Source organism: Polypterus senegalus, chromosome 5 (assembly GCF_016835505.1).
Source record: "Polypterus senegalus isolate Bchr_013 chromosome 5, ASM1683550v1, whole genome shotgun sequence".
NCBI lineage: Eukaryota > Metazoa > Chordata > Cladistia > Polypteriformes > Polypteridae > Polypterus > Polypterus senegalus.
Window position 1 is genome coordinate 32,362,915 of NC_053158.1, and position 27,931 is coordinate 32,390,845.

General features: G+C 39.1%; 1 protein-coding gene across 1 annotated transcript in view; it reads right to left on the reverse strand.

Moving 5' to 3' along the window:
- The window catches only part of LOC120530196 (coiled-coil domain-containing protein 178), a 472,799-nt gene that overhangs the window by 44,012 nt on the left and 400,856 nt on the right, over positions 1–27,931 (reverse strand). Inside the window, exon 19 of the mRNA XM_039754457.1 lies at positions 22,968–23,102. Coding sequence (XP_039610391.1) covers positions 22,968–23,102 — 135 coding nt within the window. The remainder of the gene's footprint in view (positions 1–22,967; positions 23,103–27,931) is intronic.

Below are 27,931 nucleotides of genomic sequence, written 5' to 3' on the forward strand. Positions count from 1 at the left end.
CTGAAGAAAACATGCATTATATAATTGAGAAGGCAGCGAAACAATAAGAAGCGGCGCGAGTGACATATACAACCATATTCATGAGTTCTGCTACTGAAACAAAGCACGATGTAAACCTACACTTTAAATTAAGTTCATAGACAGGCTGCGCTGGCGTTTGTAATTTAGTGCCTGCCCATATAAGGCCGTCCGTCAGCGGCAATCCAATAGCAAACTGCCACGGGTAAATATTCACGGGTGAAGGACTGTGCTTATGGAGAGGAAGATGAGATGGTCAGGGTGGTGTTTGACACAAACTCAGCGAAACTGCGAGAGAAAGTTTTAAGTGCCAGGACTAAGGTAACATTAAATACAGCCATGGACATAGCACGAGATGGCACCAGCACAGCTGGGAACCTTCGATGCATGTACACCGAGTGGCTCACGTGAACTGAGCAGTGCACAGATAAAAGCAACAGTTCCAAAGAGCGCTGAACAAAACCGAATTACACAATTGAAAAGGCAGCAAAAATATGAAGCGTCTCATACATACAAGCATATTCATAAATCCAACTACTGCGGAAACAAAGCACACGTGGAAAAAGTCAATGTCCCGCTAAAGGAAGACAGTGTGAAAAAAACCCGTGCATGCAGTGTGTCAGGTCTCAGATAAAGAAGAAGACGAGCTGTTTATTGATGCAGTAAGAAACGAATCGATGAATGAAACCTGTCATCTTTACAACGATTGACAAACACGGAATGTAACTTGAACACAACACATCCTACAAATACGAACCTGATTGAAAGAAATAATGATAATCAAATCCTTGATGACAGCAACACTCAGTAACACTCACAAAACAAATACTGTATATTGACAGTCATGTTACGTTATTTTTAAAATGTTCCCTTTTCTTTTCTAGCTTTTTAACACACTACTTCTCGCTGCGATACGCGGGTATATATATATGTATATATATATAACCCGATCTACATACTCGAATAATGGATACTTTATTCGCCATCAGTGATTGTTTTGGTAAAGCCATACTCAGTGTATTCATTAGATGAACGGTAAAAAGTAAGGGCAAGGGAGGATGACTTATTGAGGCATGCAGGCTGTAGTCTTGCGTCAACTCTATCTGAATTGCGATCACATTTGAAAAAATATATCTTTTCAAGTTCTATTTAGTCCATATGTGTCAAACTCAAGGGCAGCGGGCCACATCCGCCCGGCTGTAATTATATCCGCCCGAGATCATTTTATATACTGTATTATTGTTATTAAAGCCCGGTATATGAAGCGCTGGTAACACAATAAACTACAGATCCCATAATGCAGCGCTTCAGCTGCCTTGTCGAACAGTTACCGCGTTAATCAAGTCTACCAAGTTATTGCGAAGCTAGCTCACACGATGCTGAAGAGAAAAGTTGATTCTGAAAATAGAGCCTTTAAAAAGCGATGGGAGGCTGAGTATATGTTTACTGAACCCGTGTGTCTCATTTGTGGAGCTAATGTGGCTGTAATTACAGAATTTAATCTAAGACGGCACTATAAAACAAAACATCAGGGTAACCTGAAAGACCTGAATGCAATGCAGAAGATACAGAAAGCAGAAGAATTAAATAAGAATCTGACACTTCAGCGGACGTTTTACCCGTGCACAATCACAAAGTGATTTCAATTGAGCTGCTTTTATGGGAGACACAACCATTTGCCCCACTTTCCCTGTTACCAAGTAATGTTAAACCAAGTCGTCACTACGGTGTTTCCAAATACGCACTTTGCTGATAAACTGAGCGCACTGAGTTTGCACGGCGCTTTGGTGACTTTGAAGAACAAAAAAAGTCCGTCTACATGCGGCTCGAACCTTGTGCATGTTTGGTAGCACATATCTGTGTGAGAAGCTCTTCTCAGTGATAAAGACTAACAAAACAGCACACAGGAGTCGCCTCACTGATGAGCACCTGCAATCCATCCTGAGAATCTCCACAACACAGAACCTCACACCAAACAGAAACGAACTTGTGGCCAAAAAAAGATGCCAGGCGTCCAGCTCTAAAATGACATATGAGCAAAGACAACTGAATGATTTGATTTGTTATTGCTGAAAGGAACACATTTTATTTATATTTCTAGGTTTTGTTATGCAGCATGTTCATATTTGAATTTGTATAATTTTGACAGGATATATTTTTATGGAGAGCAAAATCTTTTGGGATATTTAAAATCTAAGTTTATTTTTATAAAATATAAAATTACATAAGAGTAAAGAAATTTGAATGTTTGTTCTTTTAATGTTTACTTTATTTCTAACTTGTATAATTTAGACAGGATATATTTTTATGGAGAGCAAAATATTATAAGTTGTTTAAGGTTTGAGTTGATTTATTCAGGAATAATATTCCTGTCTGTTTTTACCATTCCTACCAAAGATATTTCTGTCGACTAAATAAAAATTCCTTCTATTTAAAATTTAAATAGAACTTGAACAAATACGATAGTTCATAATATCCACGCAGACTTGCACGTAAGAGCGGGTGTCATCCGTTTTAACAAACAGCGTATTCCACTGATACGAAATAGCTGTGTGTGTATATATGTAGATATGTATGTATATGTATATATATGTTTATATATGTGTGTGTGTATGTATATATATATATGTATTTGTGTGTATATATGTGTGTGTATGTATGTATGTGTGTGTATGTATATATATATTGTCAACGGCACCCGAGCACAGACAGGCAGACATCTTGTTTTTCGCAACCACCACACGTTTATTTACACTAATTACAAATTATTGGTCACAAAGACCCCCAAATAATGGTCACAAAGACCCAGTTCAGTGCACAAACCCAAAATAACACACAGTCCTGGCCACAATGCCTTTCTTCGGGCCGCCTCCACTCTCCACTGCTTCGTCCTCCTTCCACCCGACTCCAGCTCTGAATGAAGGGAGACGGCCCCTTTTATAGCTGACCCGGATGAGCACCTGGTGTTCTCGGCATTCCTTCGTTGGCCACGCCCCAGCGTGGCGGAAGTGCCAGCTGTCCTCCCGGCTGCTCTCCGGGCGGCGTTATAAATCTTCCCCCCAGCACTTCCTGGTGTGGCAGGAGTGCTGGGGAAACAAGTCCCCAAGGCATTGGGGCGCCTCCTGGCGGTGACCACGGGCTCCTACAGGAAAAGGCTTCCATGCCCTTGACCCGTGGTCCCCAAAGCAACCCGGAAGGCGAACCCCACGTGATCCAGGCAGGGCTCTGACCCTCTTCCGGTCCCTCCTGGCGTCCCGGCCGGGTCATGGCCCCTGGCATCCCTGACAATATATATGCATTTGTGTGTATATATGTGTGTGTATGTATGTGTGTATGTATGTGTGTATGTATATGTATGTGTATATGTATAGATATGTATATATATATGTTTGTGTGTGTGTGTAAATATATGTGTAAATATATATATATATATATGACAGCAACACTCATCACTCACAACAGTGACAAAACAATAACATTGACAATCATGTTACGTTATTTTCAAAATGTTTCCTTTTCTTTTTCATTACTTCTTTAACACACTACTTCTCCGCTGCGAAGCGCGGGGGTATTTTGCTAGTCTGTAAATAATTTAGATTACTTTGCAGAGATCTGTTTTCACTTTGGCATTAAAAAATCTTTTTTCTGCTGACCAGTGTCACAAAACCTGAATTAAATCCTCTGTGATTCAAAAAATGTGAATACTTCCAAGGGTGTGAAAACTTTTTATAGTCACTGTGTATACCACTAGCCTGAACCATTTGCAGTTGTTATTTATCGGCTCTCACAATTACAAGACACAGAACTGAAGTATTAAAATACCAGTATGATTCCCTTCTCCAGTGCTTCATCCATTCAGTTTCTAACTTGGTTATTATCCAGTACTCAATCTCAGAATGCTGGCACCTACCCTGGAGGCATTGGGTTCAAGGAAAGAAGCCAGCCTTTGATGGGGTGTCAATGTATCACAGAGCACAACTCCCAGTGACCAATTTAGAGCTGCTAGCTAATCACCCACACATCTTGGGGACACAACTTTTTTGCCCTCAGCCTCTTTTCTTCTCACTAGTCAAACACTTGCTGACAAACTAACCTCTTCATTCAGTCTCTAATGAGAAAAAGGTTTTTAAGCCATAACCGTAAAGCACTTCAGTTGATATCTTTGGAATACCATCCAGGGTCTGGAGCCCCCTGTTGTCCATAGGTGTGCCTGTATTCATGGACTCCGTCTACCAATTAAACAACCAGGAACCACCAAAGCTGCCAACATACTATAATTGTCAAGTGGAAGCAACATGTAACATAAGGGACCACCGTTTTACTGCCAGTCACACACATCCTTCCACATCGTAACATTATTTTTGTTCCTCTTTTCCCCCAAACTCAGGAGCTTTCTACACAATTATGCGGCCTAGTACCTTGTGGTGATGGCAGCACAGATACCCTGCTATAGCCAAGGCCACTATACACCTTGGCAGGTTAACTTACAGCCAGACTCCAACCCTAAGAAAGTTAAACCAACCTGCACTCCCAGGATCACCAGAGTCCTACTCCACCACCCCATGACCAACGTTTTGATGTTGATGACATTTTCCATTCGTAGGAGCTGACAGCAATTCTTTTTTTCTGATAAACAGGCTGACCATTGAAGAGTGACAGTTTTAAAAAATGAGGTCCCCATTTTAATGATTCATAACATTGAGATATAAAATGATTACATTCTAGATACTCAGAAAGTATTATTTTGAAAACAGTGCTCACTCACTTCCTCAGTTATACGCTCAGCACTGCAGACATTTCAGCATTAACCTCAAATACTCAACATCGGAAAAGGACACTCAAATGTCAGCAAAAAGATGTTATATCTGATAATGATGATGACTAAAAAGTTAAAAACTTTCAAACCCTGTAGCACTAACTGAATGTTCAGGCTACGCATCACACGAGCAACACTGCATGGTCGAAGGGCAGGTCCAAACAACCTGAAAACAGGCTGGCAGTGCCAGGCAAAAAGAACATTTCATATATGAGGGGAGAACCAAAAATTGCTGTAATTATTTAAAAAAAAATGTATAGTTAAACTTATAACAATTCTCTTTTAGTCACCTTCAAAATATTCTCCTTGAGATGCGATACACTTGTCGCTGTGCTTCTCCCTTTCCTGAAAAAATTCACAGTCCTCACCTTTTGTTACCACGTCAGAGTCTCTTGTGTTTCTTCATGGATTTTTTTCATGGCAGCAAATCTTCTACCATTCAGTCTCAATTTTAATTTTGGGAGCAAAAAGAAGTCACAGGGAACAAGATTTGATGAACTCTGATTAATAAAGCGGTGTGTGCAGGTGTGCCGTCATGTTGGAAAATGCGGTTTTGTGTGCGCCCCTTCTCAGAACTCTCTTCCTGATGCTTTCCAGTACATTCCTGAACAGCTCAATGTAACGCCCACAAGGAAAAATCAAAGTTCAAAAATACAGTCATCATTTTCTCTTGAAAATCTGCCATAGTGATTTGTATGAAATACTATACAGTAAATTGGCAAAGTCAACTGCACAATTGTAGAATAGATGGCAGAAATACCATATATACTCATGTATAAGCCTGGTCTCGAAACCCGAAAAATTAATCATAAAATCAGACTCCAACTTATATGCCCATTCAAAAATACAAAACTTAATTTTTTTTTACATATTTCGGCCTCCTCCAATCTCGCATCAGTTTCTCAGACGCATCGAATTTTGTTGCAGCAGTGCAGTTACCAATTTCTTTCGCTACTTCAACGACTATTAATTTAAAACCAGCTTCATATTTTCTTTTGATTGAATGCTCCATCGTAAATAAGGGATGCTCTTACAATAAAGGTGTATGAGGATGCTACGGAATAGTTTGGGTATTACCATGTGGTCACGTAGGCACAATACATAGAAAAAAAGGCAGTGTGCTCTGTGGTTCTCTCTCAGGTGGGCGTTAGCATATCATAATCTCTTGGACTAATAGTGTGAGTTTTCCGCATTCGACTTATATGACCGACATTCTAAAATACCAGAAATTATAATGTAAAATGAAGTCCCGACTTATCCACGGGAGAACCTATCTGCGAGTATATACGGTACTCGCTGGATTAACTCAACACAATGGCGCTTGGCCGACTGATTAACCAGACCGGTGGCATACGATACTAGTGGTATATTCAGAAATTCAAAAAATTGGACAACAGTACAGGAGCGAATAATGTGTATTTACTGAAGACTACTTATATTCCAAAAAGAAATGTTTCTCTAGTAAAAAAAATTGCATTGAGCATACAGTATAACAGACAATTGGAAGAAATTTATTCTGTTGATTAGGTTGAGTTTAGGTTGCTGCAACCTAAGATTATTTTAATTTTTAAGAGGTGTGTTGGGCTTAGCAGTTGTCAAATACTCATGTGATAGACAGACAGACCTTAAATATCCTTACCATCATGATTATATCAGGACTTCTCAGCTTTCAGAATTAAAGTTTTATATTTTTATTATAGGTAAAATTACAATGTATTTATTCATTGTGTTGATTCATTCATTAAACTCAGATACCATTTGAAATCTTTTTTGGTGTATTTTAATAAATGCAAACACTTATTTATTAATTTTATTTATTGTTAATTTCTTGCAAATTGCTAAAAATAAAAAAGTGTCAATTTTGAAAAAACAAATTTTTCTCAATTGAAAAGGCTAGTAGGCAAGATTTATTGGAAAACTGTTTTAATCATTTCAGATTTAATCAGGCAAAATAAATCAGCATGTGCATGTTGACTACATGAATGCTAATTAGCTAATCCAAGGTTGAGGCTGTCTTTTAGCTTTATACTTAAAGCCTGAATTTACCTTACTTTTATGGGGATGCTTTACTTTAGGTATCCATTAGGAGCAGCTGGTAATGGTCTGCATATTATAAAACATCTGGTTTCTGATGAACACCTAAAGTTTTATTTTATTTTACTTCATGCAGATGCAATTAATTAAAGAAATGCCAATCTGCATTGCTATCATGAGTGTTAATGGACATTTATTTCTCTTTGCAGAAAAAATGTCTGGCTTCCAGTTAGCTCCTGTGTCTTTACTGTTAAGACCACAAAGAAAAAGAGGCAATTTGCTCCTTAGTTTCATGTTCAGCTGAATTTATGTTAAATACTCCTGGTTGTGTGTTTCCAAGTGAATGGCCTTCAACTACTTGCAAGGTAGAGCGCTTTAATTTAAATTACTAAGCAATATTAACTTTCATATATATTACTTCTAAAAAGAATTCTGAGTAACACCTTGGGACAGGTTCTTTAAAACCTCTTTAGTGCATTTTTCAGGTACGTACGTACTGCAGTAAGTGACTAACACGTGTGTCTAGGCTCATAGTCTAACTGGTCTAAAACAAATCTTGTTCTGTCGGTTTAAAACACTTTATTTCTGTCGTTAGTTTATTAGTTTCCTAATTTATTATTTTTATGTTCAAAATCTCCATGCAAATTCATATTTAATCAGGAAAGCTCTGGTAATGCCTGAACACATATCACTGTACAAACGCTGTACTGATTTAAAGGGCAAGCTCTGTTATGGGTCGCAGCCTGGACCCCCTAGAGGTTGTAGCAAAGGAAAGAGTTAAAACAAAACTGACTGACTTTATGAACAATGCTGCGCATCCTCTCTCTGACACAGCAACACTGACAACCTTAAGTGAATGAATTATTCAGCAAAAGTGTGTCAAGAAACGGGGCAGTGGCTCTTTTACACCAACAACAAAATACGCCTGCATAAAGCCACACTGTGACTGGGACTGCCATATCAGAAGGTTTCTTTCTTTTTAATTTTCTTCTTTGTTCAGACCAAAGTGTGTCTGTATATTTATTTATTTACTGACTTATCTACCTGTTTATGTATTTCTTTATTTAAAGAGCTGCTGGAAAAGGCTATCTATCTATCTATCTATCTATCTATCTATCTATCTATCTATCTATCTATCTATCTATCTATCTATCTCTAGCTATCTATCTATCTATCTAAATGCACAGCTACTTTACTCACTAATCAGACTGGAATGTGTAAATTTGACAGGTCACTTGAAGTGACTTTAATGTAGGATTTTAGGTTCTTCAAAACATATTGCAAAATGTTAGAGATTTGCAAACTCCTGGTGCCTCCTAAGGGTGGCACAGAGGATGGTGCTATTGCCTCATGGATGCAGCAGCTCAAGATAATAAATACTTTGACCAGTCACTCTTTGATTGTTCTTCCTGTGGCTGTGTTTTGTTTTTTTTTTTTGTTTTTTTACCTTTTTTGAATATTGCCTTTTTTCCATTTGCTAACGATGTGTGTTTGTGTTAAATGACCATTTTAAATTGGCCCTTTGTGTATTAGCGAATCCTAAAATGCAGTTACCTGAGTTGTTGAGATAAGCTTAGGCTCCAGTCCCATTTAATGGCAATTTAGATTAAGCAGGTCTGAGAATGTTGTCTTAAATTATATAAAAATATGGTTAGCTGATATTTGGAAAAACAAATGTATCTATCTAGTATAAAATAAAACACTAAGGTCTGTGTTTCCAGTCCCTCAGAGCAATCTGATTGGTTGGTTTGGCTTTGGTGATGCACAAAAGATGAAGATGGAGTGTGAGACATCTGCGAAGGAGTAAAGGCACACGCTGAAAGAGTTGCCTTCAAACACTGAAAGTATAAAACAGGACAGGAAGGGAGAAAGGTGCCTCAAAAATACAGTAATGACAGAGTCTGTGAAATAGGCTTTACACAAACACGTTCAAGAGACATTGAAAAGAAACTCAGACACACATGAATGCAGAGGAAATGCAATAAATGTGCATGTAGGGAATAATGAATATTCATGAGCAGAAGAAAAAGTTGCAGGATTATACTCTTCTGCACTCTCAGGTATGCCAATAATTCTACTATTGCATCTTTTCTTTAGTTCATTTATTTCCCTTTTTCATCACCACAGTTTTGGAGGTCGTGGATGCTGTTCTTTTCTGCATTTCATCTGCAGGAATATCATCTTAGTGTGTAGACATGTTAACTTGAATGAAGTATGACTTAGTCTCTGATGGACATGCTCACAAAAATGAAAATCCTTCACGAGAGGCACCCCATCAGTACCTTTTACCATAAAAATACTTCTAGAATTATACTTGATTTATTTAACTGAAATAATAAGAAAATTCTAAGGATAAACTCAAAGCTTGCAGAATTAAAGCAAAAATGAAAACTTAAAACTCATATACTAAACAGAATTTATTAATTTAAATGCAAACTACAAAACTGAAAGACGTAAACACAAATACTAAATCTAAATCTCTATAATAAAACAAAAACAATACAATGATAATTTATAATAGTAAATAATGTAGAAACAGAAATTGCAAGTGCAACCGTTAACCAAATCAATGTATAAAGTGTAAATAACACACCATAAAGATATTCCATAGAAAAAAAAATAACTCATTGTAGAGGTGAAATTGTCACAGGTGTGATTCAAAGATCAAAGCAAAATCGTGTCCAGAACTTTCCACACTATTACAATGTATAAAACAAGAAAGACTTGACTAGCCAGAGCTTTATGCTGTAGAACAAAGCCAAATGGTTGATTTAATTTGCTTTCCTTTTAAATTTGCTCCTGGTTTACTATACACCTTTATTGGACTTTCATTTTGCTTGTAAGGGTGTTGACATGTGCTGAATCTGGTCCTACTCTTTTAAAATGCATCTGAAAAGTATTTAAAGACGTTTGAGTATTTTAACATTTTACTACAATGCCATTTTGTTTCTTGTGAGTATAGTGAATCTGAACTTGGCTTGTGTACAGTTCCTAGATACATTGCTGGGTTTGACAAGCAGAGGTCACAGCCCCTAACGTCACTGATTAGAGGATATAAAGGTCAGAGGTCATGCATCTTTTGATTTTCCAGGGTTGGATAAAAATACTTCATGTGCAGTGTGCTTTACTTTATCATCTTTTTGAATTTCCAAAATACAGATTTATTACTTCAGTTTTCTCAACTACGCTATCTGTTTACTGATTTGGGCTTTGGTAAAGTTTGGCATTACATTTTTCACTTGGTTTCTACTTGCTTATTTAAACATAACTCTGCCCTTTACTGCTAAAGGTATAACATAAGCAAGGTGAACGAGCACAAACAATTATGGCCTTAGCAAATAATTTTGGCAACAGCAAGTCCTTTTCTTGTTCTACCTGAGGTGGCTGCCAAAATCAGCAACACATCTGAGTAATTGAAGGAGATTGAAGGCTTCACCCCTTGTCATCAACCAGTTGCAGTTCAAAATGCAGCAGCAAAAATGTTATCCAGCAAAAGAAAATCTGAGCACATCTCATCAGTTTTTTCAACCATTGAATTGGTTACCTGTTTCCTTTAGGGTAGATTTTAAAATACTGCTAATGGTATATAAAGCTCTGAATAATCTTGCTCCCTTGTATATTTTGGAGTGCCTGTCCCCTTACATTTCCAGTTGTGACCTCAGATTGTCTAACACTTTGCTTATTATACCAAGAGAGAAGCATACAAGAAGTGTGAGGCGGCCTTTTGCTGTTATGAACCAGAAATTTGGACTACATTACCAACAGAGATACACCAAGCTAATACCATTGATCAATTAAAAAAACTATTAAATCCCAATTTTTTAGTTTGGCCTTTTCTTAATTAATTTCTGTTCTACTTCTAATAGATTATACATGTTTCAATATCATATTCTTCATGCTATCATTATTAATCCCTACGTTTCTCTGTTTTTTTTTTTTTCGAATTTCCACCACCTGATCACAGCACTTCCAGCCACTTGCGATGATGGAATGAAAGTAGATACGCTGTCTACAAGACTAACTACATTAAACTGACTAATATCCATCCATCCATCCATTTTCCAACCCGTTGAATCCAAACACAGGGTCACGGGGGTCTGGTGGAGCCAATCCCAGCCAACACAGGGCGCAAGGCAGGAGCCAATCCCGGGCAGGGCGCCAACCCACCGCAGACTGACTAATATGAAGATTAAAAAATGAATAAGGCTGACTTTAGCACCTTTATGTTAGGTAGAATGCCCAGTGGAAGCTGGAAGGTCTTTAGGCCAGGAACCCTTGAAGATTTTGGTTTTTCTTTTTTCCAGCATCTCGTCTCTTGAGTTTTATTTATTTGACCATAGATTCAGACTTTTCTTAATGGACTTCAAAAACCTATCTTCAAATTAGGATTCTGTGTTATGTAGGCACAATTTTTTTATATATTATTTACTTAGTTACAGTATATAGAACTGTCTATTTCTAACTTGCTGTTTTCTTCTCTTGTAGCTCTTCTTTTATATTGCATAAAGCACTTTGTGCTATCTTTCTTGTATGAAAATGTGCTATAGAAATAAAAATGCTGTTACACGATAGCCACCTTTTTCCACACTCTCAAACGTACACAGTTTTTAATGTTTGGAAAATGTACGAGATTAAATCACTTAGAGACTTGTACATAGATAATGTCTTTGCATCCTACAAACAATTACACTCCAAGTTTAACTTGCCATCAACACAATTTTTCCACTACTTCAAATTAGAACTTTGCTAAATAGAATCTCTGTGGTGGGTTGGCACCCTGCCCGGGATTGGTTCCTGCCTTGTGCCCTGTGTTGGCTGGGATTGGCTCCGGCAGACCCCCGTGACCCTGTGTTCGGATTCAACGGGTTGGAAAATGGATGAATGGATAAATAGAATCTGCCCAATTTTCCTCACCTCCCACCTAGTTCTATTCCAGAAGAAATATTGATCAGTCTTGAAGACAGCATTTCTAAATATATAAAAACTGTTTAAAGTCCCTTCCTTTCAAAGATCAGTGGGAAAAGGATCTTTTGCTTAATATTCCAGAAAAGGAGTGGAAGGCAGCCATTCACAGAATTCACTCCTGTCACGGATGTGTGTCTGAGGATCTCCTTGCTGGCTCATTCGAGGTAAACGGTAACCCACCAGGGTGAGAGGGGGTGCTGTCGCTAACTTTGTTTCTTTTTCTCCCCGCAGCTCCCAGAAACTTCTGAATGAAGGGAATTAGCTCTGCCTCTTCCGGTCCTCCCATTATAAAAAGACTGGGTGCCTCCACAAATTTGTCTATTTTGATGAGACCAGTTCCAATGAGTGAAAGCTCTAGGAAAGCCTTGTGTTGTTTTGTCTGCAAGAACTAAACGCTGAAGTTATTTTCTGTTTTGTTCTCTGCTCCCTTATGTTAAGTGTTACCAGATGAAACCTGTTTAAGTTTATTGAGAGATTTGTGAGAATTAAAAGGGACTACCTGACTGGTGTCCCAAATATTTGTTTTTTTGTTCCAGTTTTGTTTGAACTTGTGTTCAGCCAGTTCACAATCCATATGCACAAAGCATATAATTATTCAACTAGAAATCTTTTATCGAGCACATATGTCTCATTTAAAATTGTCCAAAATGTTTCCAGAACAAGATCCAAAGTGCGAATGTTGCAATCAAGTTCCAGCTTCACAGGGCTACATGTTCTGGACCTGCTCCAAATTAACATCATTCTAGACCATAATCTTTGCATGGCCGGGCATCACAATCCCTGCTAATCCACTAACAGCTGTGTTTGGTGGACTCCCAGAGGGGCTTAAAGTGAAGAAGGACAAAACAAACTGGACTTGCCTTTACTACACTATTGGCACGTAGGCTTATCTTACTCAATTGGAAGAATCCCACCCCACCTCTTTTATGTCAGTGGGTCACTGATGTTCTGTAGTATTTCAAATTGGAAAAAATCTAATTCTCACTTAGAAGATCTGTTCAAAATTTAAGACCTGGCAGGATCTAATCAATAACTTTTTAGAAAAAGCACTTATATTGGGGGAAAAAGATTCTCTTCCCTCTTTTCTACTTCTAAAATTTTGTTGGCCTCTCTCTCTTTCTGTTGGGAAGGGGTTGAATTTAGTTTTGTTAAGCTTGACTTAATTGTATGAAATGCTACTTGCTTTTAATAAAATCAATAAAATAATAAAGAAAAAGAAATAAAAATGCTGTGGTTGTTGTTTCTGGCTGTATTGCAAAGGGTAAATGGAAAAACAATTAACAAACAGAAAGAATGGAATAGAAACAAAATATATACAGTATATACACAGTTAGGTCCATAAATATTTGGACAGAGACAACTTTTTTCTAATTTTGGTTCTGTACATTACCACAATAAAGTTTAAATGAAACAACTCAGATGAGTTGAAGTGCAGACTTTCAGCTTTAATTCAGTGGGGTGAACAAAACGATTGCATAAAAATGTGAGGCAACTAAAGCATTTTTTAACACAATCCCTTTATTTCAAAGGCTCAAAAGTAATTGGATAAATTAAATAACTGGAAATAAAATGTTCATTACTAATACTTGGTTGAAAACCGTTTGCTGGCAATGACAGCCTGAAGTCTTGAACTGCTGGACATCACCAGATGCTGGGTTTCCTCCTTTTTAATGCTCTGCCAGGCCTTTACTGCAGCGGCTTTCAGTTGCTGTTTGTTTGTGGGCCTTTCTGTCCAAAGTTTAGTCTTCAACAAGTGAAATGCCTGCTCAATTGGGTTAAGATCAGGTGACTGACTTGGCCATTCAAGAATTTTCCACTTCTTTACTTTAATAAACTCCTGGGTTGCTTTGGCTGTATTTTTTGGGTCATTGTCCATCTGTATCATGAAACGCCACCCAATCAATTGGACTGCATTTAGCTGGATTTGAGCAGACAGTATGTCTCTGAACACCTCAGAATTAATTCGGCTGCTTCTGTCCTGTGTCATATTATCAATAAACACTAGTGTCCCAGTGCCCCTGGCAGCCATGCACGCCCAAGCCATCACACTGCCTGACTCCACCGTGTTTTACAGATGATGTGCTATGTTTTGGATAATGAGCTCTTCCACGCCTTCTCCATACTTTTTTCTTGCCATCATTCTGGTAGAGGTTGATCTTGCTTTCATCTGTCCAAAGAATGTTTTTCCAGAACTGTGCTGGCTTTTTTAGATGTTTTTTAGCAAAGTCCAATCTAGCCTTTCTATTCTTGAGGCTTATGAGTGGCTTGCACCTTGCAGTGCACCCTCTGTATTTACTTTCATGCAGTCTTCTCTTTGTGGTAGGCTTGGATATCGATATGCCTACCAAGCCCTGGAGAGTGTTGTTCACTTGGTGGGCTGTTGTGAAGGGGTTTCTCTTCACCATGGAAATGATTTTGCGATCATCCACCACTGTTGTCTTCTGTGGACATACAGGTCTTTTTGCATTGCTGAGTTCACCAGTGCTTCCTTTCTTTCTCAGGATGTACCAAACTGTAGATTTTGCCACTCGTAATATTGTAGTAATTTCTCGGATGGGTTTTTTCTGTTTTTGTAGCTTAAGGATGGCTTCTTTCACCTGCATGGAGAGCTCCTTTGACCGCATGTTGTCTGTTCACAGCAAAATCTTCCACATGCAAGCACCACACCTCAAATCAACCCCAGGTCTTTTATCTGCTTAATTGATAAGGACATAACGACGGACTTGAACACACCTGCCCATGAAATAGCCTTTGAGTCAATTGTCCAATTACTTTTGAGGCCCTGAAATGAAGGGATTGTGTTCAAAAAATGCTTTAGTTGCCTCACATTTTTATGTAATCGTTTTGTTCAACCCACTGAATTAAAGCTGAAAGTCTGCACTTCAACTGCATCTGAGTTGTTTCATTTAAAATTCATTGTGGTAATGTACAGAACCAAAATTAGAAAAAAGTTGTCTCTGTCCAAATATTTATGGACCTAACTATATATACAGTCAAGGCAGAGGAACTGCAAGAACATGACACAGAATGATTGTGTTAGGAATCATGCATTTCACAATTTCCACTTCAAGGCATGTGTTTTCTCTGAGAATCAAAAGCAGTCCCATAGCTTTATCACCAATCTATTTTTAGATTAGTTTTCAGGGTGAGGAGAAAAACACATAGTACAAAAATAAAGAAAGGTAAAAACAATTTGTAGTGTGGGAAAAGAAGAGCTCTAGCGTTAGCTTGCTGTTCATATCCTAGAGCCATATGCTGACCCTAACGATCTGGATTTGAAGAGATTTTGAAATTCAACTTTCAGTTTGAATTTATTGGCAGTTGCATTGTGGAAGCGCACGCCCAGTGACAGTTTACTGTATACTTCAAAGAGGTTAACCCAGACATACAGTAAGATTATAAATTACTCCTAGAGTCATGTGTGCAGTAAAATAAGTGATTTCTGAAATTTTGAGTATTTCTGGAACTAGCCATTCATTGAAGGTTTCAAACTGTTCCTTCACGATTGTGAATACCGTAGACTTGCATCCTGTAAACAGCTGGTTTCTTACTTTGAGCTTGGTGATGCCATAATATGCTCTGACGTCCCATGAGCCTCAGCTGGTTTAAACAGGTTTGTGAGTGTTATATATTATGTAACTTTCTGTGACTTTTCTGTTATTTACTGCAGTTCTTGTAGAAAGTGTTTAGCAGTTTGCCCAGGAAAAAACAAGAAGAAAACTTTCCGATCATTTTGCGGGGCACACCGGAATCAATTGATCAAAGATTTCTCAGCTGCATTGTGTCACATTTCACTTGATCATAGCCACACTGATCTCTTTGTGTTCCCTCATAAGAATTCCAACCCACTCATCAAAGTAATACAGCAGACACTAAACACATCCCCCTAGCACCGAGTGATTGACTAATCTTTTATCCTCACTGTTCCTTTCTCGGATAGCTGCCTTTTGCACACATTCTGGCTTTTCACACTTGTCATCTCCTTGGGCTTTGTTTCCTTCAGTTTTTCTGTCGCTTACCTTTTTATCATCTCTGCATGCTCTTCTGCAGGCACATACCCATGGAATGATGAACAGCTGAAAGACTATCCTTCTAAATGTATTTTAATTTTCAATATGAAATTATTGTTCATTTGTTTTTCATTCTGTTTGTGTGTGTAACACATGTACAGTACAATGGACATTTAGATTAGCACTAATGCTGAATTATCAAAGGAACATTCAGACGGATATAATCGTATAATTCACTGTGAAAAAGGAAGCACTTTTGCGAACACTGTATGTGACCCTTGTTGTCAGAAGAAGCACGGGTCTAAAATTGAGACATTAAGTTATTATTTTCTTCTCAACTCAATTTACATTTATGGACCGACTTAATGGAATTTTAATATTACACAGAATAAAGAATGTAAAGTCTGAGATGTATTTCAGGAACAACTGATTCACTCCTTGCAATATACCATTAAATATCCAGAAGTATATTTTTCCTTAAAACAGTCAGACACCATACAAAATGTCAGGATTATGCATTTTGTATATAAAATCCATCCAATAAGCATGGCAGAATTTAACAAAAATAAGGAGGTAGACTTGCAGTGTACAAGAGATGATGCTCTGGACACAGAATAAATGAAAACCATTTTAATCCTAAATCTTGTTGAGTGAACCAGGATATGGTGAAACCCAATGAGTCGGTGGATCCAAACTTCCAGATATCAATGATGTAGACTGGTGGTGGTGTGTAAGGGTGGGCGGTGAGTTTATTTTAGCACACATTCGTATGATTGGAGTAGATTAGCCATGTCTGAATGCCATTGGATGTCCAAATTATATTGTCAAGCTGGCACATCCTCTCTTGGCAACAGTATACCATTCTGACAATGGACGTTTTCACATCCTGATAAGACACTCTTAACAATAATCATTCTTTGAAGGCATTTTATGGCTTGTGTGGTTTCTCGCAGAACTATTGCTCGGCAAAGCACAATTTCATTCTGGGAAGATTTTTTTGCACATGATGTTGTTTCATTGTGCTTTAACAACGTCCTACTATGTAAAAAAAAATCTGATTGTAGACTACCTGAAAGACACTAACAGATTAAGAAAAACTGGACTTAGACTGTCTGACTGTATGCAGAAAATGTCCTTTTAAAATCACGACCCACTTTTATTTCTCATTTCCATTGCCATCTATTCATGGTTGTTTACCATATGGAGCCTGTTATGGATCTCAATAAATAAACATTCTCTCTATAACCTCCATGTGGAGGGGTCTTTTTGGCAACCAAAAGTGGTCTCCCTGTGGCATCGCTCTGAGGAACCACTCTGGCACCTTTATTTTTAAGAATGTATCCCAATGATTACATCAACTGGTCAGCATCCTTGTGCCATACTTCCAATGACTGTAAAATCTGTAAAGTGTTTATAGTTTTTAGTGGTTCAAAATTAAGGACACTAGACAAGGATTCAAATCTGAAATATTGAAAGGACAAACTTTGTTTAAAAGGCACAATATACATCATTTATATTTGAACATGCTCAAAAGAATACATCTTTACAACTGTAGCAGCAATCTAAATGATTTATATTGTGGTGTTGTCAAATTTGATCTTATTGTATTGCTTTGCCGCACTTATTTTCAGAAGAATCACATACTGTGTAACACTCTTTAGCCCTTCCTTTTAGTTCAGTGAGAAGGTATAAGCTATGCTGAGCTGAATAACCTGCTCTCATCAAAATTGTTTGTAACTTATTTCATTTGATAACATGTGGAGTCTTTCTTATGTACAGGTAGTCACCAGGTTACGGACATCCGACCTACGACTTACAAACGAGGATGCAGCTGTGACGCATGTGCCTCAGTAACTGCCACTCCGTCATCTTCGGCCTGGGGATGCTGCAAGAGGTGGCTGGAGGGAGGCGATTTTGCTGCTCATGCAGTGTAGTGTTCCTCAGGCGGCTCCCGGCGCCAAGCGGTGACCCGTGACATAGTCACCGGGGCCACAGGTATCGCTCATGTGCAGGGCGACAGTTCGCTGCCCGCCCACTATGCCGCCGCAGCTACTGCTCCTGACTGGACGCAGGCTGTATGGATCAAAGGGGGCATTTCACTGCCCGCCCAGCACAGACAGCTGGTAATGCTGCAAGCAGTGACCCGGTTGTGGCTGAATGGAGGCCATTGAGGGTGAACGGGACGGCGGGGGTAGCATTGTAGTGTGTCTTGGATGGCTGCCTGTTGAACTGGGGTTGGGCGATTCACTACCCGCCTTTGGCCGCACCGTGCAGCATACTGTAGTGGAGGTGACTGTGTGGTGGGCGAGTGATGAACCCCCTCGCCGCCCCCAGTCATTCTCAATAGCAAGCCTGCTTGTACTGTTATGCACATAGCAGTAAGTTGTCTCTTGTCAGTACATCAGACGTGTTGACGACTGGTGCCTTCCTGTTGTGATAACGTGTACAGTGCTGTGCAGAAGAGTTTATCTTAACCTTTTGTCTTCACCCTTCAAGAATGTCTCTGAAACACAAATCTGATGCAAGTGCTGGTGATACAGTAAAGAAGAAAAAACCATGACCATTGAAAATAAAGTAGAAATAATAAAAAGGTCCAAGAGAGGTGAACTCCATCATTCATTGACAGAGCACTTGGTTACAGTCGGTCAACAATAGCATTTATTAAAATAATGTACCTGTTCCGACATACAAATTCAACTTAAGTACAAACCTATCGTCACTATCTCGTACCTAACCCGGGGACTGCCTGTATATACTAGCTGTGTAAGCCCGTGCTGTAAAAAGCCCGTGGTCCTAGATACTATTAAAATCATCAGAAAAAAAACTGAAAGGTATATATGTCAGGTAATTGAAAGGAACTATTCTGGGCATCTCTCTTGTAGGAGGATTTGTTTTGCCGACATGCTCGCCTCACTTGCGTATTAGTGGTTGGAGAAAAAGTAAAAGGGATAGCGTTTTGCTGATGTGTTCGCTTCGCTTCTGTAATAGCTGATAAGCGAGTGACTTTCTTCAGAGGTTTTGTTTTGCAGACATACTGGCTTCACTTGTGTATTCTCGGAGGTGGAGCCCTTACCCCGACTCCAGCTCTCACTTCCGGGCTGGAGAGACAGACACACACACTTCAACGAATAGGCGTTTATATATAAGATATCATTGGTTCTCTGCCTTTGTTGCTCCAAGGTCCCCCAGTGATCTATGACAATATATGAAGGCCCCCCTACACGTATTTACCCTCTTGTACCTTTGTCACAGCCTTGACAAAGATGCTTGTTTTTGAACTTACGTTGATTAACAAAATCATATTTACCACAAGTGCTATTACAAGGCCTGTATTTTTATAGTATAATACAAAATTAATAAGCCACTTCGAAAACAGCCTCTGTGTTTTTATTAATTAAAAATTATTTTACTAATGTCTGAATTTCTTATTCATAACATAGAATAAATATGTGTTAGCATTTTTTAAGGATAAATAATAATCAGTAATTATCAACATATAGTTTGTCACTGCAGATTTTTTTGATCACAAAAAATGCTGCTTACTATTCAACTTGTCTTAAATATTATGTTAACTCGTGCATAAAATTATAACATACTTCTGAAAAATTAAAAGTAATTTTTAAAATGAAGCATTAATTGTTGCAGACATTATTTCATAACTAAATTGCACAAGCTACTCTGTTAATCCTTGGATTCAGAATTTCCAACAGCAGAAAAGGCAAAAGAGTCCTGTGGATCAGTGGGGTAGTAAGGTTAACAGCGGTAGGCCGGCAGGCTGTGACATCAGGGTTGACAGATGTGCGGTTTTCACACCAAATTGAGCTGTTTTTGAAAGTGTTGTGTGGGGAAAAATTTAGATTTGACAGTTTGTGGCCACCCAAATAACACCCGGACATCAACAGTGACCAAACTCAATGGGGAAAACGTCAATAGCGTCAAAACTCCAAAGGGGGCCCTGCCCACTCGATAGCCAACAGCATCATCCATTGAGCTACTCCGCCACACCATTAGGCAGGTTTTACATTGTAATTTGTCAATCCCTAGGTGACACCAATGTGGCTTTTAAAACTGACCAGAGTGGCAACAGTGTCTGGTGTTGACCTGCTTCTGCTTTATGAGACTTCCCTGTCTTTGGCATTGTGCTAAAACACTACATTTCTTTATAGCAGTGTGGCATCCCACCTTATATTCACTTTTTCCTAGTGCAACAACAAAAATTCATTCACAATCTAACTATAGTACTGTTGCAGCGGTCAACTGTGCTGTGTTACGCTGCATTGTGTGGATTAACTAAAGAGAACACCCGGTGATGCTTTTTAATGACAGATGCAAATATAATCTGGTTAAATTATATTCAGATACAATCAACATATGAAATGAACTTTAAAGGGGGAATTTGAGACAAATGAATGTCATCACACACCACCATAAATACCCCAGTAACTGGGTTACGTACAGAACAGAACAAGGATGTGGTTGAAGAAAGAGGTTTACTTAACAAGTGTAACAAGAACAGAGTACAAGGCAATAATAAAAAGGAACTGAATTGTGAACTATTTACATTTAACTATAACTCCTCACTATTCAGGGCATTAGGAATGATCTAGCTACTCAACTATTGTTTAGAAATTTCTATCTGTTTCGGAGATTGTGCCTCTTTTTATGCTTGGAGTCCGGGCCCAGGTCACCCCTTTGACATCCCGTACTCTTTCCACGTTTAAACTTACTGTGGTTTATGTATCACTCTACATACAAAAATCACCCGCCCTGTATGCCATTTCAGTCCAGCTGATGTGCTCACAACCTAATAACCCTTCCAAAGGAAAAGCTGTCTCAGCCATGCCCTTCCTTTTAATTTCACCTGATCATGGCACCACACTCTTTTCTGTCAAATGTCAGCCTTTTGCATTTTGCCCTGATTTACATGATGGTCAGCTCTCCAGGGCTTTTTCTGCCACCCTAGCCAGATCCACACGCAGTCGGTCGAGATACTACAATAATTTGGATATTTATAAAGTAGTGCGCTTTTAAAAGGCAAGTCTGACAAACTGCTCTAGATTGATTTTTAGTTAGGTTAGGTCAGGTTGGTGTGCATGCACTGGTACATCACGTTGCTGCCTCCACAACACGACAAAACAGATCGGGATCCCGGTTGGCAACCCCCAGGCAGACATGCAGTCCGAGCCTACCCTCCAGAAATGATCCTTTATCTGCTGGAGCCAGGTGTTATGTGGCCATCCCCTTGGCCTGGTCCAGCCACTGAGTCCTCAACTATGAGGATCCTGTAGTCCGGATCAACCTTGAGGAATTGCGCCACATGACTGTAGTGCTGTAAGTGACGTACTCTCACAATGCAATTAATGTGCCTCATTCGGGAATCCATGAGCAACTGCTTTTTTAGTGATTTATTATTTTCTTTTCTGTTATTTTAACATTATTTTCACTTGAGTTGCAGACCAAAAGGAAGTTTACTGAGACCCCTTTGTGGGCCATGCCCCCCCCATCACAGCACTTTTAGAGATGGCACCATGCAGACCTTGGCTCCTAGCGCAGTTGCAGGCAAGCATTCTACATTCTGGAATTTGTATTTTTCAAAGATATGCTTTTAAGCTAATTCTGTTCATTAAATTATCTCTCAGTGCTTGTTCCTAAAAGGGATATTAGCGCATACCCCAAATGCCCTTGCACTTGGTGTTTCTGGAACAAGCACTGGCTAACCCTCAAATTGTGACGTGTTGAGTTTGAATCCCACTACTGACAATGTATTACAATGAAGAAGTCACTTAAATTGCCTGTATTCCAACTTTAAAAACAAAAGAAATGTAAGCAATTGTATCTCAAATGTTTTAAGTTACCTTGAATAAAGCTGTCAGTCAAATAATAATAATAATGAAATTGGCTTAAAGGGTTTGGGTTATGAAAAGAATGGCTAGATTTTTCATTTATTTGCTGTGACTGTGTGTTACAAAATGATCTCATGCTCTGTAACGTTTATGGAAGCCTTTCTCAGCATCACATATACAGTGCAGACTTAAAGCTTAACAAGCTGAGCTATCTGTCCAAGATGGGTTGAAATCTAAGCAAAAAACATGCAATTTATGTGTTTCTGTTATAAGCCATTTGGTATAGGATTTGTAAAAGCAATGTCAATGCGCGATCTAGTGGAATGGCAAGTGCCATGCTCATGTCTCTGTTATATGCTATTTGGTATGGGATTTGTAAAAAATGTGTTAATATTTGTGATGCATCATCTATTGGAATGACAAGTTCAATGCATTTTATTCCTGAAACTGTTTGTGATGCGCCAGCTTATGGAATGACAGAGACATAGCAACAGGATGGACACACAGTCATTTGTCTTTTTTATTAAGGTTGTACAAGGCTTACAGGTCCACAGACTATATTTTTTGTTAAAGTCATTAAGCAGCATGGGGAATCTGGACAGAAACAAAAGTTTACATTTGTTTCCAGGAATGCTTGATTGTTCAAAATGAACAATGTGTGCTCAGTAGTACAAATTAGGGAAGTCTGCAGCCTAATTTTGTTTGAAAAAAGCCATGTGTCTTAGTTAAGCTTTGTGTCATAAAAAACATTTCCACACATAAGCAATAACATTTTGGATTGACAGGGCTTATTTGAAATCACTAAGGTCATTTTACCATTTTGCAGCATGGCTATGGAGCCTACATTTTTATATGCATTGATTCTTCTTCCAGAAGTACATAACATTTACTGAACCAGCCTATTGCAGTTATAGAGTTACAGGAAAACAGATCACATATAGAAATAAGGACACATAAAATCAAAAGAATCTTATATTGCAATATAACAGCACTTTCTTAATGCATTTCGTTCTGTAAGAGATTGTAACATACTGTATTTGGTACACTGTATTAATGTGTATTATGTGCACTGAAGAGGCCAATACAGTGTAATGGTTATGGCAGCAGATTTTAGAGCACATGTTCCCCTCCAATGTAATGTGTGACCCTAAAGGGGTCATTTAACCTTGCTTTGTTCTAATTAAAAAAAAAAAAAAAAAGATCTTATTCATCACCTTTGCGAAAAGCAACTGAAGATAACCAGTGACATCTTTAATTACTGACAGTCCAAATATCACCTACCTGCACGGCTACTATTTTCTGACTATTTTGATGAAAAGCAGCCTGGAACTTGGCCAGTCCGGCTTGGTTGTAGAGGCCGCGCTGTTTGAAGTACTCCACCAGTGCTTTGTGCATCCTCTTCTGCAACAAAGAAAGCTAAGGGGAAAAGAAAAAAAAAAAAAGAAGTCGGCAGGGCAGGAGAGGAAATTAATGGCAGTGTTCAAGAAGAATGATGGAGGGAAATAGAGAAAGCAGTCAATAGCCCATTCTGCAGTCTACAGGCCTGACAGGAATTTCACAGTCTTTTGGTTTTTCAGCCCACTCATGTGCATTCATCAGAATCCAGTCACATCTGGCTGCCAAGATGGGGGGTTAATTTTCTCTAAATGCTTCAGCAGTTTTGTTCTAGCTGAGGCAAACTCTGTGACTGCAAAGCTGATGAGTAAAATATTTCTACTTCACCCAGTTTAACTTCAAACCGATAGCCTCGGGACATATTGTACCTCTCTTTTTTAACACATACACACAGACACAAGAGCTGTTCAACAAAGAAAAAAAAAATCTTTATAAGCCTTTTGAAAGGCATGCTTCTTGCTTTATTTTAGGACAAAGTTTCAAGTGTGGTTTTAAAGACTTTGATAGACGCTATTGCGCCCCATAAACCTTATCATAGTCTGGCAATGTGTGCTCCAGAGCATGACAAAACTAAAGAGAATTAACTCAGCCATCAACTGCTGAAGGAGAAAAATAACAAGAATTTTCTAAATAGAACACCCTATTAATCTACCTAGTGAAAGCGTTTCAAAGAGCTACTAGTTACACAGCCTCTTAGCAGGTATGCAAAATATTACTGTGAGAATTAAAATTTTAAAAACATTCTTCATAAATGCATTTACAAATCACTCTGAACTAAAACTCCTTTGTCCAGCACATTCCCGGCTGCTAATACTCCATTTATAGCATTTCCACACAATGAAAGCTTTGTGTTAAGATTCTGAAGGACAATCAATGGCCATTAATTTTGCATGAAGTGCACCAGTAGAGTATTTAATAAGAAGAATTTAATAATAATGGTTTATTTAAAGTCGTTCCCATGGTTAACAAATGATATGTGGTTTACTGCTGTTGCAAATCTGGTGTGGAGTTCCAATTGTTTATTCAGATTCACTTCCCCAAAAAAATGAAATGCTTGCTACTTAAGTGGCACAGTAGCTATTCGGTATTCGGACCCCATTTTGATTCCCTTCTTTTTTGGAGTTAGCAAAGGTGGATTGGTGATCCCGTACTTGCCCAGTGGGGCTTAGTGTCTCCTGAAATGGACTGGGGTTACAATTAGTTAATGACAGTTTAAGGCCTTGTGAAGGCCAGGAAAAAGCTGGCAGAAAAAAGAATGAAGAATTCTGTATTAAATTAAAATGTAATAAAACTGTAAAGTTTAATTTAAAAAATGATAATATGTGCGGATATAATAAAGCAGGTGAATGCGTTTTCAAATAAATTTAAAATAACATCCTCTGATGCAATTTAGTATCGGGGGGGTTACTGGATGCGAGTCCATCACAAGGCCCACTAATGCACATGCCCACTGAGTGCCAATTTAGTTTTGCCCACTCTCATCTTCAGGGGAATGGGGGGACAAACCATGTGTAGAAAGTGCAGACTCCACACAGACAATGACTGAGTGCAGATGTTGACCGCAAGATCTGTGAGACAAAAGGAAAAGGTGAATTTCAAAGTTTTTTTAATTTAAATCGATTCCGTTGAAGGTTACAGCTCTACAACAAATAGATAAATCACTGAAATTTTGGACACCCCCTATGGAAGTATCATCGATAACTGAATCTTTATTTTTAAAGTGTGTGTATTTTGTGTTATATCTAGGTGTCTATTACAGATGAACGGTATGATGTGATTTATTTATTTCTGATGCATATTGGAAAACAACTGCCCTAAGAAAATCAAGAGAATACAAAATACATCAGTAACTATGAAGTTGTGATAAATGGCTGTTTTTTTTCCTAGGAAACACCCGCTCTTGACAGCTGTAAACATGTCTCCAATCAGATAGGAGCATCCTTAGTAAATGCTGAAAACAGCTCCTGGAAATCCCAAGTGAGATATGGCTGACAGGTCATTTAAACACCCATTTTAATGATTTGGATCACCCAAGTAAGCATGCCATCCACAAATATCTAACAAATCTAACCATTTACAAATTAATGAACAGAATTTCGCAAGTGGAATTAATGATGAAGCAATCTGAAGCTAGGAAGAGAAAGGCATCTTTTATTTCATTGGCATTCAGTAGCCTCCTTGTATAACAAAATGGTGTTCATCAAGGTATGTAAATTCATTTATATCATATTAATTAACACATGTAAAGTGTAATACTGCAAAATACTACACAGAATTTGTTCTTCTACTTTCCATACCTATTTTGTAATTAACCCATCACACAGACATAACCTTTTTGTAAGCAGTGATGACACATAACTTAGTATCCATCCATCCATCCATTGTCTAGCCCGCTGAATCCGAATACAGGGTCACGGGAGTCTGCTGGAGCCAATCCCAGCCAACACAGGGCACAAGGCAGGAACCAATCCCGGGCAGGGTGCCAACCCACCGCAATAACTTAGTATGCATCTCCTTAATCCCTATGTGCAATAGACTTCTTATTCCTTATTTCATGTTTAATCGACTATTATCTGACACCCTCTATATCTGAACTTCCACAAAATGTTTCATAAAATGGTGTGATACTTTATTTTAAAATTGTTGTTTGTATGTCACTCTTTGGGCGGTGCAGTATTTATCGTTGCTGCCAAATGCTACGTTTCTAATCCTGTGCCAGGCTCTGACACCATGTCCACACTGCTACATTTTTATTTTAATACAAAGTCATTAGTCTCCATTTTCGTGTTGCAGCCACACTACCCCATGAGTACACCAACCTGCAAACACTTGAAATGCTCTCCAGAGCCGTATACTTCTGAAAACGCAGCCTCAGCACTGTAGTGTTGATGTGCAAAAGCACAGAGTTTTGAAAACAAAGACTCTAATTACGCTCTGGTTAGTTCGTGCTTATCATGTTGCCCTTCCCTGATTGGATCCTGCTCATAACAGTGTCTCATTTCCTCATTTGTCAAATAAAAATCATATTTTAACTTAGCAGACATAGAAGAGCTGCTTTCCATGGCGATTGTTGTGTTTTTAATAATTGACAAAATGTAGACATGAAGGGGCGGCATGGTGGCGCAGTGGTAGCGCTGCTGCCTCGCAGTTAGGAGACTTGGGTTCGCTTCCCGGGTCCTCCCTGCGTGGAGTTTGCATGTTCTCCCCATGTCTGCGTGGGTTTCCTCCGGGTGCTCCGGTTTCCTCCCACAATCCAAAGACATGCTGGTTAGGTGGATTGGCGATTCTAAATTGGCCCTAGTGTGTGTTTGTGTGTGTCCTGCGGTGGGTTGGCACCCTGCCCAGGATTGGTTCCTGCCTTGTGCCCTGTGTTGGCTGGGATTGGCTCCAGCGGACCCCCGTGACCCTGTATTCGGATTCAGCGGGTTAGAAAATGGATGGATGGATAGACATGAAGTGTATAATGTGTGAAGCCTGAATTCCAAATATCAAAGAAACATTTTCAGAAAAGGTACACATATAACAGAACAAATGCGCTTTTATTCAAAAATATAACTGCAGAAAAACAACCCGCATTAGGGTGACACGCATTTGCTATGACTGCTTCAGTGTGTGGCATCCAGCCGGGACGCCCAGGAGGACCGGAGGAGGGCTTATACCTCCTCCAGACTGTGAGGGGGCGTCCGCCCTGGTTATGTTGGGGGCCTCGGGTAAAGGGCTTGGAAGCCCAGCACTGTAGGAACCCGTGGCCACCGCCAGGCGGCACCCCGGTGCCTGAATATCCCTGGAGCCCAGCACTTCCGCCACACCAGGAAGTGCTGGTGGGAAGATGACAAGGGACACCCGGATGGCTTCCGGGTGCGCAGCCGGCACTTCCGCCACACTGGGGCGTGTTTACGGAGTAGTGCCGGGAAGCAGCTGGAGCCCATCCGGTTCCTATTAAGGCCGCCTCCCTTCAGTCGATAGCGGAAGTCGGGTGGAAGAGAGACGGAGCTGGAGAGAGGACTGGAGGCGGCCAGGAGAGAGGCATTGTGACTGTGTGGCCTGGACCTTTGGGGAAACGGTGCAAGAGGCACTGGGGAGTGCACGGAAAGAACTTGTAAATATCGTATAATAAACGTGTGTTGGGTGCAAGAATGATGTCCGTCTGTCTGTGTCCGGGTTCAAGTCCACAGGTGGTACAACGGTATCAACTGTTGACTGGTAATCAAAACTTCACGGGTTCGATCCCCGTCGAGTTGGTTTTGAGAAGTGAGCTGCTCATATTCTTACTATTTTAGAATAAAAACATATATTTGATTCTAGTCTGTAACAGCCAGTGTAATTTATGATACTTGTAAAGGTTAGCTTTTTTTTTTTTTTATTCAGTTTTATTCTCTCTGCTGCATTTACGATTCCAACTCCCCCCACCCCGCATTTGACACTGCTGTTTTCACATAGACGCGCTATAACAGAGGTCAACTCAGATCATGACGATGCTTCTACATCGGAGCAAGGATGTATATCACACTTTTACCATCGGTGTAATTTGTATATGTACATGGGAAGCTCTGCATTCTACTTGTGACTTGTGAAGGAAGTAAGTAAATAAATAAAGGTAAATAGGTAAATAACATTCAGTCTGGCTTTTATGTAAGTAACATATAAACGTTAATGTTTTGGGCACATGCACCGTCCTTACATACACCATTCTTTGTATGTAAGAGCCAGATCAAATGTTATTTACCTATTTACCTTTATTTATTTACTTACTTCCTACAATGTAAAGTCACAAGTTGAGTGCAGAGCTTCCCATATACATATACAAATTACACCGATGGCAAAAGTGTGACATGCATTCTTGCTCCGAT